The 12,365-nt window shown below is 38.6% G+C and overlaps 1 protein-coding gene across 1 annotated transcript; it reads left to right on the top strand.

The window, feature by feature from the left end:
* Positions 1-8,408: 8,408 nt before the first annotated feature.
* On the top strand, positions 8,409-9,015 carry LOC308639276 (UPF0690 protein C1orf52-like; the record flags this gene model as incomplete). The annotated part of the gene is made up of 1 exon (XM_081277480.1): positions 8,409-9,015. One exon carries the CDS (start codon positions 8,409-8,411, stop codon positions 8,952-8,954), a length of 546 nt encoding a protein of 181 aa, XP_081133606.1. The 3' UTR covers positions 8,955-9,015.
* Between the last annotated feature and the right edge of the window lie 3,350 nt (positions 9,016-12,365).

Raw genomic sequence — 12,365 nt, 5'->3', positions numbered from 1 at the left:
AGAGGTATATCAGTAATTTCACCAGGAGATAGAATAGCACAGTTATTAATAATACCCAGCCTGCATGATAAATTTTCCAGTCGTAATGTAGAAAGAGGTTCCAAGGGATTAGGCTCCACAGGTGTAGATTGGGCTATGCTGTCTTTAAATTTAGATTCTCGCCCAATGCTAAAATTAAATATACAAGGACATAACTTTAATGAGCTGCTGGACACAGGAGCTGACCTTAGTGTCATCTCTCGTCAAGAATGGCCAAAACATTGGCCATTACAACAAGCCACTCAAACGCTTCGAGGCCTAGGAGTGGCGACTAATCCCCATAGAAGTGCTATGGTATTAGATTGGAGGGATCCTGAAAGATGTGAAGGAACTATACAGCCCTATGTATTAGATCATCTTCCCGTAAATTTATGGGGACGAGATGTCCTAGATCAATTAGGATTGACATTAACAAATAACATCAATCCTAATGCGCCCACTACTAGGGCTAAACAAGGCTTTAGGAAAGAAAAAAGATTAAGAGAACAAGAACAAGGTATAACAGCACCTATTCAAATAGATCAAGAAAAAAATAGACACGAATTGGGTTTTCAGAAAGGGCCACTGAGACAATCAAAATTACTTGGAAATCAGAAAGACCAGTGTGGGTTCCTCAGTGGCCCCTGACTAAAGAAAAGATACAAGTAGCCCATGACTTGGTCAGACAACAATTAGCGGAAGGACATATACAACCTTCCGTATCTCCCCATAATACTCCCATTTTTGTCATTAAAAAGAAATCTGGTAAATGGAGATTATTACAAGATTTAAGAGCCATTAATAATGAGATGGTTATTATGGGACCTGCTCAATCAGGGATTCCTCAATTGTCTGCTTTACCAAAAACCTGGCATGTTTTAGCTATAGATATTAAAGATTGTTTCTTTTCAATTCCAATTCATCCCGAGGATAGTCCACATTTTGCATTTACTATCCCTGCACTGAATCATGAAGGTCCTGATCAGAGATATGAATGGAAAGTACTCCCTCAAGGGATGGCTAACAGCCCAACTATGTGTCAAATTTATGTTAATAAAGCAATCCAGCCACTTAGAAACCAAAATCCTGAACTACAAATATTTCACTATATGGATGATGTGTTATTGGCACATAAAGATAAAAACACATTACTAGAATGTTATGCCACACTTACAAACTTATTGAAAAATTATAATCTAGAGATAGCAATAGATAAAGTACAATTAAATCTTCCAATTAATTATTTAGGAGTTCTATTATCCTCAACCATGGTCCGTCCACCAAAAATTCAAATACGAGTAGATCAACTCAAATCACTTAATGACTTTCAAAAGTTATTGGGAGACATAAATTGGATAAGGCCTTATCTAGGCATACCAACAGGAGAGTTAGGACCTTTATTTGATATTCTAAAAGGTCCATCAGATCCAAATTCACCCCGCATGTTAACGCCTGAAGCAAGAAAAACATTAAAAATCATTGAAACGTATATGGAAAATATGCATTTGGATAGAATTGATATAAGTTTGCCTTTATTATTTATTGTACTACCAACAAAAAATATTCCTACAGGAGTATTTTGGCAGGAAGGTCCATTATTGTGGATACATTTATCTTATTCTCCTAACACTATTCTTACTAGATATCCTGAGGCTGTAGGACAATTAATACTCAAAGGAATAAAAGCAGCTAAGGGAGTATTTGGGATTTCTCCCAATAAAATTATCACTCCATATACTATGGATCAAATTGATGAGTTAGCTAATGAGTTAAATACTTGGGCAATAATCATGTGTAAAACTAGTGTTTCATTTGATAATCACTTACCATCTAATCCTTTGTTGTCTTTTTGGTCTAAGCATCCTGTAGTTTTTCCAAAAATGACAAGAAAAACCCCTATCATAAATGCTCCAAATATATTCACTGATGGGTCAAACAATGGTACAGCAGCAGTAGTTACTCCTGATCAAACTTTTACATTTTTAGTTCCCAAACAATCAGCTCAAAAGGTAGAGCTTAATGCAGTATTACAAGCTTTTATGATGTTTAAAGATTCTGTATTTAATTTATTTTCTGATAGTCAGTATGTAGTTAATGCTATAATATCCCTTGAAGATGCTGGTAGGATTTCACCTTCTTCTACTGTTTTCTCTTTGTTTTCTGCTATACAAAGTCTAATCTGGGACCGAAAAGATCCATTCTTTATAGGTCATATCAGGGCACATACAGGATTGCCTGGAGCCCTTAGTATGGGCAATGAACTAGCAGATAAATCTACACATGACATACATATTTTCTCCACAATAGAAGAAGCTATAAATTTTCATAAAAGGTTCCATGTCAATGCTAATACTTTACAAAAACGTTTTAAAATAACTAAAGAACAAGCCAGACATATAATAAAACAATGTCAAAATTGTGTGACATTTTTACCACAAGTTAATCTTGGAGTCAATCCTAGAGGACTGATACCTAACCATATTTGGCAGATGGACGTCACACACTTGCCAGAATTTGGAAAATTAAAATATTTACATGTTACAGTTGATACCTCTTCCGGATTTTTGATGGGCTCCCTTCATGCCGGAGAAAAAACTAAAGATGTTATAGCTCATTGCTTACAAAATTTTGCCACTGTGGGTGTTCCAAAACAGTTAAAAACGGACAACGGTCCTGGTTATACTTCCACCTCTTTTAAACAATTTTGCTCATCATTTGGTATTACTCACATAACAGGAATTCCATACAATCCACAAGGACAAGGCATAGTTGAAAGAGCTCATCAAACTATTAAAATGTACTTATTAAAACAAAAGGAGGGAATTGGAAAGGGGTATATATCCCCCAAAGATAAACTTAAAATAACCCTTTTTACTCTAAACTTTTTAAATTTAGATTCATCGGGACTTAGTGCTGCGGAAAGACACTTGTACCCCAAAAATGTACATAAGCCTAAGGTACTTTGGAAAGATATTCTAACAGGACAATGGAAAGGCCCCGATCCAGTCATAGTATGGAATCGGGGTGCTGTCTGTGTTTTCCCACAGGATGAACAACAACCGATTTGGATTCCAGAGAGATTAACTAAAACAATTTCTACAGAAAAAGAAGATGATTTGACTCAAATTCATAACAGCTGACATCCAGAGCTCCAGCTTGGCTATTCTTACATCTGCGGCAGTGATTAACCAAGGTGTTTTTTTTTTTTCAATATCTATTTTATTATTGCATTTTTCCCACACCATAAAGTTCTATTTTATTTTATTTTATTTATTTATTTATTTTTTGAGCTCATACAAACCTAGGTTAATGTTTTTCTGATCAGTTTTATTTTTTGACTGTGTTTTATTTTTTGACTGTGGAGTTTTTAAACATTGCAATGGAGATTTCACCTAGGTATAGTTACAAGGCCTTTATTTACTATTGTCTTATGTGTTGTATGTTGTGTGCACACTTCTGTTTTGTGTTGTATGTCTGTATGTATGTATGTCCATATTTCTTATATGAGGAGCGCTCATGAAAAAATGGATCCAAATTTTTTCTTTATTCACGTGATTTATATGGTTTAATTTAAATTAGGTGAACAGCTGTTAATGATTGTTTTTAAAGATGGTTAACAGATCTGTTTGTTTGCTAATTTAAATTTGGTAAACAGCTGTTAAGGATTGTTTTTAAAGGAGTTTAACAGATCTGTTTGTTTACTTTCACCTTTCCTTTTTATTATATTTAATAATTCTGTTCAGGATAATGTCTCTTTAGCATCATTGCCAGAATTCCCATCTCCATCCCAGTGCCGGTGAAGACTAAGATAAAACCAAACTACAGCTTCTATGATAGCAATCACAGTAAACTGTATAAACTGATGCATCAATGAATATAACTCAACAAGTAATGCTATCAAGGACTTAATTTACTTTGGGAGGAAATGGACACATTGATAGACTCCTCCAATTTGAACTGCTTCCAGAACTTGCCTGGACTATATATCAGTTGCATACATTGTGAAATATCATCTGGTGCACCGAATTGTGGTACTGCTGGCATATCTTTGCTGATGATATCACCAGTGATGCAATTTCCTTGCCAGCTCACCCCATGTTTATTGTGGTAATACTGGCATATCTTTGCTGATGGTGTCACCAGTGACGCAATTTTTCCAAGGAGCCATCAATTGGCTTAATGTCGTGACATTTCTGTATCCTCCTCCCTTCTACTAGTGATGGTCTAAAATTTGGGGGCCAACAGAGGTGAGGCAAAGAACCTCACCCCCCCACTGGCACCAAGGCAAAATTTGGGGGCCAACAGAGGTGAGGCAAGAACCTCACCCCCCCCACTGGTGCATAGGCCTATCCACAAGCATGGCTAAATGCTGGACCGGTAGTCAGTGACGGGTTGATCTGATTACAATGGATTCAACCTAAGACAGGAAGCTGACGCCTAAAGGTCAGTTCTCCCATGACGGGTAAGAACCATATGTTAAATTGGACAACCTACCAGGCACGGTCCATAGCCACATTGCTTGTTGCTTAATTAAACAGAAGGGGGCAGATGCTAGGAGCCACAAACAAAATATAAATGGCACCTTTGGTTGTAAAGTGACGCCAACTAGCCACTGAGGTATTATTATGCTAAGATTTACATTCATATGCAAATTGGGCTCCTGCTGTTCACCTTGGCTTGCTACAGGACTCAAGTTACCGGACTGCTGGAGAGTTCCCATTGGTTGGGGAAAGATAGTAGGAGGAAATTCCGGGGAAGGTCCGGGACCCTGGCTCCGGGAGGCGCGCGGTTCCGGCAGACGCCCGCGTGGGAGGACCGGGTTTGGCTTGCCTGCGGCGGCTTTTTCAAAATAAAGTTTTGTTCCTGCTTGACTGGCTCGTGATTCTGTGCCCAGCCAAGACTGCGGCAATGTTTAAGTTTGGTTTTGAAGGATGTAGAGGAGTTTACTACATAGAGATGGCAGGGAGACCTTTTCCAGAAATTGGAAATAGGAAATAGCATGGGCCTAGTCACAGCGTCTGGTGTGTTTGGAGAATTTTAAACATCCTAGTGAAGGTAGTCTGTGGGTTTGGATGGTGGTAGGGTTGGGAGGGTATGAACTAAATGTCATTTTAAGGGCTGAAAGCTAAACAGTGCAGGGCAAAACAAAATATAATGGGTTCTGGAAAAAACAGCATGACTCTTTCCTCGAATTAATACATTTTTTTTCAACTTGCTAGGCACATGTCATCTAGTAAACACAACCCAGTTGTTCAATCTCTTGAGAAAAAAATGACTTATGAAAGGAGACATCCAAAATTCAATAGGAAACCTGGTAAATCACCTGACCTCCGACCAACGATAAAAAAAGCTCCATTGCAATAAACACCATTATAAAGACTGCCTGCTACAGAGCTATTTCTATCTCTAAACAGATGGCTCAGAAACACCGTGTTCTTTTTATCTAGCTACAATAACTTATGAAGAGTGGATAACCCAGTGCAATAAATTCCATCTTTGTTCCCTGTGCATATAACAGTCCCTTTCTATAGGGAAAATAACTGCTGCTATACCACACGCAGGAAGAGGAGGCCGAGTTGAACTGTAGCTGAACTCCATTTAGTTTTTCTCTTGAGCTATCAATCCCCAACTATTCCTTCACTCCCTTTACCATCTCCCCCACAAATATTCCAATCCCTTCACCAGAAAAGCTCATTGAGACTCCCAAATCACCCACACAACTTCCCAAACAAAACACTCTTACACCAAATATCTGGAGCTCAAAAAGGAACCCCTGCTGATTTCCAAATAAGGTGGATTCTTGGCATCTGAAGATTCAACAACTGCCATTCCAGCTCTTCATGAGTGACCCTGGCAGTCATTTCTATTTTTGGTGGGGCATGAACTTCAAGCACTGTGGCAAGCCTCTTACTAAGGGAAGTTCTGGCCAACTGCTGGCATCCACATGTCAAGGTGGCTTGATTTTTTTCTGCTTATCACATATATGTTCTTGCTCAGGAAGTCATGTTCTCCTTTGATGAGGGATGCTGTGTTCCAAGGATATTAATCAATTTGAGGATTTAGGAAGATCTGAAGGCTAATATTGTATCTTAGGGATGTTTTCTCCTTAATGCAGGCTGATACTGAGCAAGAGTATGGTGCTTATCAGTCAGTGTGGGCCTTTTTTAATCTTTATTATTTTTTGAAAATAAAATGTTCAAACTTACAAGAAAAATGGCAAAATAATATAATGAACTTCCATAAATTTTCACCTAGATTTACTTATTAACATTTTCCAAAAGATGAGACAATCATAAGTCAAAGTAATTGATGAAAGAGGGTACTGGTTAAGATAAAAGTAACTATTCCAACAGACTACCAAACCTTTCCCTATATGTATACATATTGTTATGCATTATTATTATTTACAGAACAATTTAAGGCTAACTTGCAGACATTATGACCATCTACTGCTAAATATTTCAGTGTGTAATGATGTTGTTTTACCAAGCTACAGTGCAATTATCCAGTTCCAGAAACAGCATTGCTAGACCACCATTTGCTAGTATAGAGTCCAAATTTTCTTAATTGTTTCAATTCCATATTTCAGAGCAGTTAAAAAAATGGTCTCCATCTTCTAACCTAGGATCAAGGACTTCATTCAGTTCTAATGTCTTTAGTCTCCTTTAATCTGGAGTAGTTCTTCAGGCTATCTTGGTCTTTCATGACTTTGACTTATTTTGAGGATCATCGTCAGACTGTTTCATAGACTATTCCTTTAGTCAGGTTTTTCTGATGCTTCCTCACAATCAAATCCAGCTATGTATTTTGGGGCCAGAACTTTACTTGGATTTTAAATCTTACTTTTGTTAATTTATAGTATGATTTTTCCCCTTCTATTTTAACCACTGAGCCACATCTCCAACGCTTTTTTTATTTTTCATTTGAGACAAGGTCTTGCTAAGTTGCTTAGGGCTTTGCTAAGTTGGTGAGGCTGGCTTTGAACTTGCAATCCTCTTGCCTCAGCCTTCCCAAGCCATTGGGATTACAGGTGTGAGCCACTGTGCCCAGCTAGAATATGATTTTCAATATGAACAGGCAGTCATTATAAAAAATTTCCTGAAATAAAATATAATGAGAAGATTCTAAGGAGACTCACATTAGTGGAATTTTTACTCTAGACCTTTAGTAATACAGATTATGAAAATCACTTCCTAGGAAGCTGATGTGGAGAAGTTGACACAGAAAGTAACCCTGGTGGTTCACTCCTTTCTGACATTGCCAGTCTGTCCATGAAGCTTTTTGTGTGACAGCATTTGTCTTTAGCCTCACCACACTGCTCTGTCCCTCAGTAAAAATGTGGAAGTCTGTGATTAAGAGAGCCTACAGACATGGAATGGCATTTACCGGCAAAGAGCTGGCAGTGACTCATGTTACTAAATCTTCATTACTTTTACAAAATACACTGCAAAATATAATAAATAATTCATATTAAACTGCACTTATCAAACATGAAAAGTTCATTTTGTGATACGATACCATTGATGCCGATCACTGCTAATTCTCAATTATTCATTAAATGGACAAGAATGGTACCTACTCACTGACACTAGTAAGAATTCCAGAATTTTCACTGATTTGAATGTAGAGTGCTGAGCCTCATAAGATGGGATGTGGATACAAAATAAACTTAAATGTGTATCTACACCTCTTCCCTCCCTCCCTCCCTTCCACAAAAATGTTCTTGAAAAGTTTATGCTATGTCAGGCTCTATGGTGAATATTGGGGTTTGAGGGATTACAGACCTAGTCCTTGACCTCAGGGAACTCTTATCAGAACCTGGTATTTGGTCTGTGGCTTCTGAGTCCACATTTTCCTTTTGGTGAATGGCAACACTTCACATATTGTCTTAGTTTGAGTGGTGATAAGGCAGAGAGATTCCCCTTGGTCATTCAGTGACTTTGGCTTTAGTCTTTTGGCCTAATGTTGCTAACACTGTATATAACTTTGTCCTTGAACTTTCCCAGGAGCTAAGGATCTACATGAATCTCATCATTGCTAAGATCTTTCATCTTTGCTACATGCAATTACCATGGACTCAACTTGTCACTGATGTTTTCAATGTGCATTCTCCCAACTTTCAATATCCCTCTATTCTTTTCCATGCTAAGGTCTGTACAAATGTTCTTCAGGCCTCGAGTGAGTCATGTAGCTCTGTCAATTCATCAAAAATCCATTATAGGAGGCTGGGATTGTGGCTCAGCAGTAGAGCACTCGCCTAGCACCGGTGGACCCGGTTGGATTCTCAGCACCACATAAAAATAAAGGCGTTGTGTTGAGTCCATCTTAAAAAAAAAAGATTCTCTCTCTCTCCCTTAAAAAAAAAAATTCATTATAGGTGCACAGCCACCATGGCAGCCGAGAAGAATGATCCTCCGAGCTATTTTGCAGAGTACAGGAGCAGCAGCTGGGACTCTTCCAGCGAGGATAACAGCGAGCCGGAGGAAACAAGTCAGAAGGACCCGGATCTGGTGAAGTCGGTGGGCCGCTGTGGGAACAAGGCAGAGAATCGACTGCCCGAACCGGATGAGCTGTTCCGGAGCGTGACTTGCCCACCCTTTCTCTATAATCCATTCAACAAGCAGATAGACTGGGAGAGGCACGTTGTCAAAGCGCCTGAGGAGCCTCCAAAGGAATTCAAAATATGGAAGTCAAACTATGTGCCACCTCCAGAGACCTACACTATTGAGAAGAAACCTCTGCCTCCAGAGCTGGATATGGCAATAGAAGGGTTGAAAATATATGAGGACCGTGGTGATGATGCTCCACAGAATGCTAAGAAAGCTAGGCTTCTACCAGAAGGGGAGGAGGCATTAGAATCAGATGATGAACAAGATGAGCCTACTTCAAAAAAGCGCAAAGTAGAACCAGGAGAACAAGCAAAGAAGAAAAAGTAAACAACCACAAGTGACAAGAATTTTTGGACTACTAAACTTGTTGAAATGTGTCTTTGGGCAGATTAATTTGATGTTGTGGGTTATTATGACAAAACATCTCTGTGAAGGTTCATGTGTTAATGAACTAATGAGTATTGCTCCAAGAACTTTCCACTGTAGAATTCATTTTTTTTATTTAAAACTTGTATGTATTTAAAATTCAAATGGTGATCTGTGATTGTGAAATTAACAGTACTTGGAAGCATTCTTGATATCACATAATTGGTGACATGCTTTGAGAGTTTTGTCACATATTGACATGGAAATGTTCTATGAACCTTTTATAAAGGAATATATTTTTAAAGTGAATATATTGTAATGTACTGTGAACTTGTAGGGTGCTTTTCATCAGTGTTTGTATAGTGTAAATAGATCATGGAAATAAAATTTTAAATTTTAATATTTAAAAAAAATCCATTATAGTGTGGGCATAGTATAATAGAAATAATAATATACTGGACTTGGTTCCTGGCTATAGCAGAGGTGGGCCAGTGTCTATTTCCACACTTGTGTTCTCCTCTTCTTGGGAAAGCAGTTAGACTTCATTTTCCAGGCTCTCTCACAGTTAGATGTGGCCATGTCACTGAGTTCTAGCCAGCAGCATGTGAGGAAGAAATGATGGATCTATTGCTTCTAAGTCTGCTCAGAAACATGCCTGTGTGTCCATTTTTTTCCTTTCATAGGTACAAACTACATATAGATACATATAGATGGGGCCACAAGATGCCAGGCACTCAGATCTCTTGAGTCACCTTAATGAATAGGTATTCCTGCATTGGATAATTCTAGAACCAAACAATAAATGCCTATGTGGTAAGTTGCTGAGATTTTGGTGTCTGTTGGAATAGCTAGTGTTACATTAATGAACACCATGTTTCACCAATAACTAATTAGTTGTCTTACTTCCTGTCAACCTATGGGCAAGTCACCTCTCAGCTTCTCTATTATCTCCTTTGTCAAAGGGAATAAGAAGATAGCATTCTTGGCTCCATTTTACAGATGAAAGGATTAAATAAGGTAACATTTTCAAAAATACTTTGTAACAATAATACAAATAGAAGATGGTACTATTATTGGATTTTGCCCCTCCTAAGTAGCTAATAAAATGGTTTCCATTCAGGTCCCTTAGTTCCTGCCCTAAGTAATATTTTGTAATAAATATATGGCTGAGCTGGCTCTGGAGCACCTGTGCTACTCAGGCCATATAAATTGGGGCGAGGAACACTTTTGCTGACTTCCTCTGATATGTTTGTCTCAGGACTGTGCCTCAGTCAGGCTATTGATGACTTCTTAGTCTTGGGTGATATCACAGAACTTGACCCCCTGCCCAACTACTTCTTATGATCATCTAAAGCCCAATCATAGGAGTGAAAACTCCAAGTTGCTCAAGCCTTTCCTGGATCCCTTAAGGTCTTATTATAATAGCAACTATAATATTGAGTGCCCATGATATGCTATTATTGCACACATTATCCCAGGTCATCTTCACAACCACTTAAGGAAGTAGATGTCTTGTCAAACATTTTACAGATGTTAAAATTGAGCTTGAGAAATTCACCCAGGGATATGATGCCTATACTTCTTCAATTTGGGAGGCAGAGGCAGGAGGATCACTTGAGTCTATGAGTTTGAGAGAAGTCTGGGCAATATAGTAAGACCCCGTCTCAATAAAGAAAAAAAGATAGAAATTTGTACTTTCAGTATAAATGTATACAAACTTTGGTCTCTAAAAGAGCTCTGCTTTTAATCTTTATGTGTCTCAAGGTTAACTGCCTCACAGCCCAGTTATTGCCTATTCCTAAGAGTTTCTCTGAGAAAGCCAGATTTCCTTGTAGGAAAAAAAGCTTTTATTTTTAAAAGTAGGCAGCAGTGCTGGGTGAGGTGGTGCAGGAAGCTGAGGCAAGAGGATTGCAAATTTCAGGCCTGCCTCAGCAACTTAGCAAGGCCCCAAGCAACTTAGCAAGACCCTGTCTCAAGATAAAAAATTAAAAAATGACTAGCAATGTAGCTCAGCAGTAAAGCACTGCAGGGTGAAATCCCCAATTAAAAAAAAAAGGCAGCCAGCAACAATTATCTCTTTGGATACTTCAAATGGACAATAACATTAGTGTTCATTTTCCTTTATTATTTATTTATCATATTCAATGTATCTTAATTTGCCTACAAGTTAGATAAACACATTTTTGAAATGTGAAGAAAGAATGTTTTGAGGGAAATTGCCCATCAACATTGTAGCATCAGTATTCAGTCTCTGAGACCAAGCGCAGGGTGGATGGTTTTTCTACCTATATAGGCCTGGCTGCCTTCAATGGGCTCACCGTGGGGCCATGAACTCTAATCCATCCCAAAGTGTAAGTCAGTACACTGCATGAAGGAGCTTCCAGGGACACTTCTGACTTTACCAATTATAATCCCCTTAAAAAGAAAAGCAAAGTCTGATTATTTTGTTTGATCTTGATGGGGAACAAATTCCAGATTGTATGGCCAATTTGGGCCAGTATCCCATGGGTTCTTCCTAGACTGATTTCAGCTTTTGACTTATCTTCTATGGAAGTTGAAAAATTTGGTTGCCAAGCAAGTATTTTTTGTATTGTTAAAGAAAGGGAGTGTATGACAACATGTTCTTAGGAAATGTCTGTAGTCAGGAATATAGTGACTCTTGGTCGAACTCTTGAAATTTCAAAATGTTCAAGTCACTCTGAAATTTGGGGAGGCTGAATCTTGATAACTTTATCATCAAATGTTTCAACTCATGAGAGGGGATCCTTCCCATGGGACAATATCACTAAATGAATTGTTGAAGTCAAAAGGAAGGCAGTATTTGACTGGCCAATACCCCACATAGCTCTCCTCTAGTTTTCCAACAACTCTGCAGTCTAGGCATTAGCTCCATATTACAGGTAAAGAAGCTATCGGGGCTGGGATTGTGGCTCAGCGGTATTGTGCTTGCCTAGCATGTGCGAGGCCCGGGTTCAATCCTCAGTACCACATAAAAATAAATAAATAAAATAAGGATATTGTGTCCAGCTACAACAAAAAAATGAATATTAAAAAAAAGAAGCTATGCTAAACAGATCTGGTTAACCTGCCCAAGATGCACAGCTAGCAAATGCTGGACCCAAGGTTTGAAGTCTGACAATGTTGGACCCACAGCCTATACCTGAAGATCTCTCTGCTTGGAACACATCTGTTTCCTAAATATGGGAGTCCTATAATCTAAATATCCATGGGAAGTTGCCGAGAACTGCTCAGTAAGAAACAAGGCTTGCTTTGTCAGAGTCCTTCTGGTCAGTCCTGGTGAGCCTGCCCTCTTCATTGTGTGTTCCCCACAAAACAACCTCTGCTGATGCCAGAGGCCTCTCCCCAGGGAAT

Source organism: Spermophilus citellus (assembly GCF_964194105.1).
Source record: "Spermophilus citellus genome assembly, chromosome: X".
NCBI lineage: Eukaryota > Metazoa > Chordata > Mammalia > Rodentia > Sciuridae > Spermophilus > Spermophilus citellus.
This window is presented reverse-complemented; position numbering and strand designations above follow the sequence as displayed.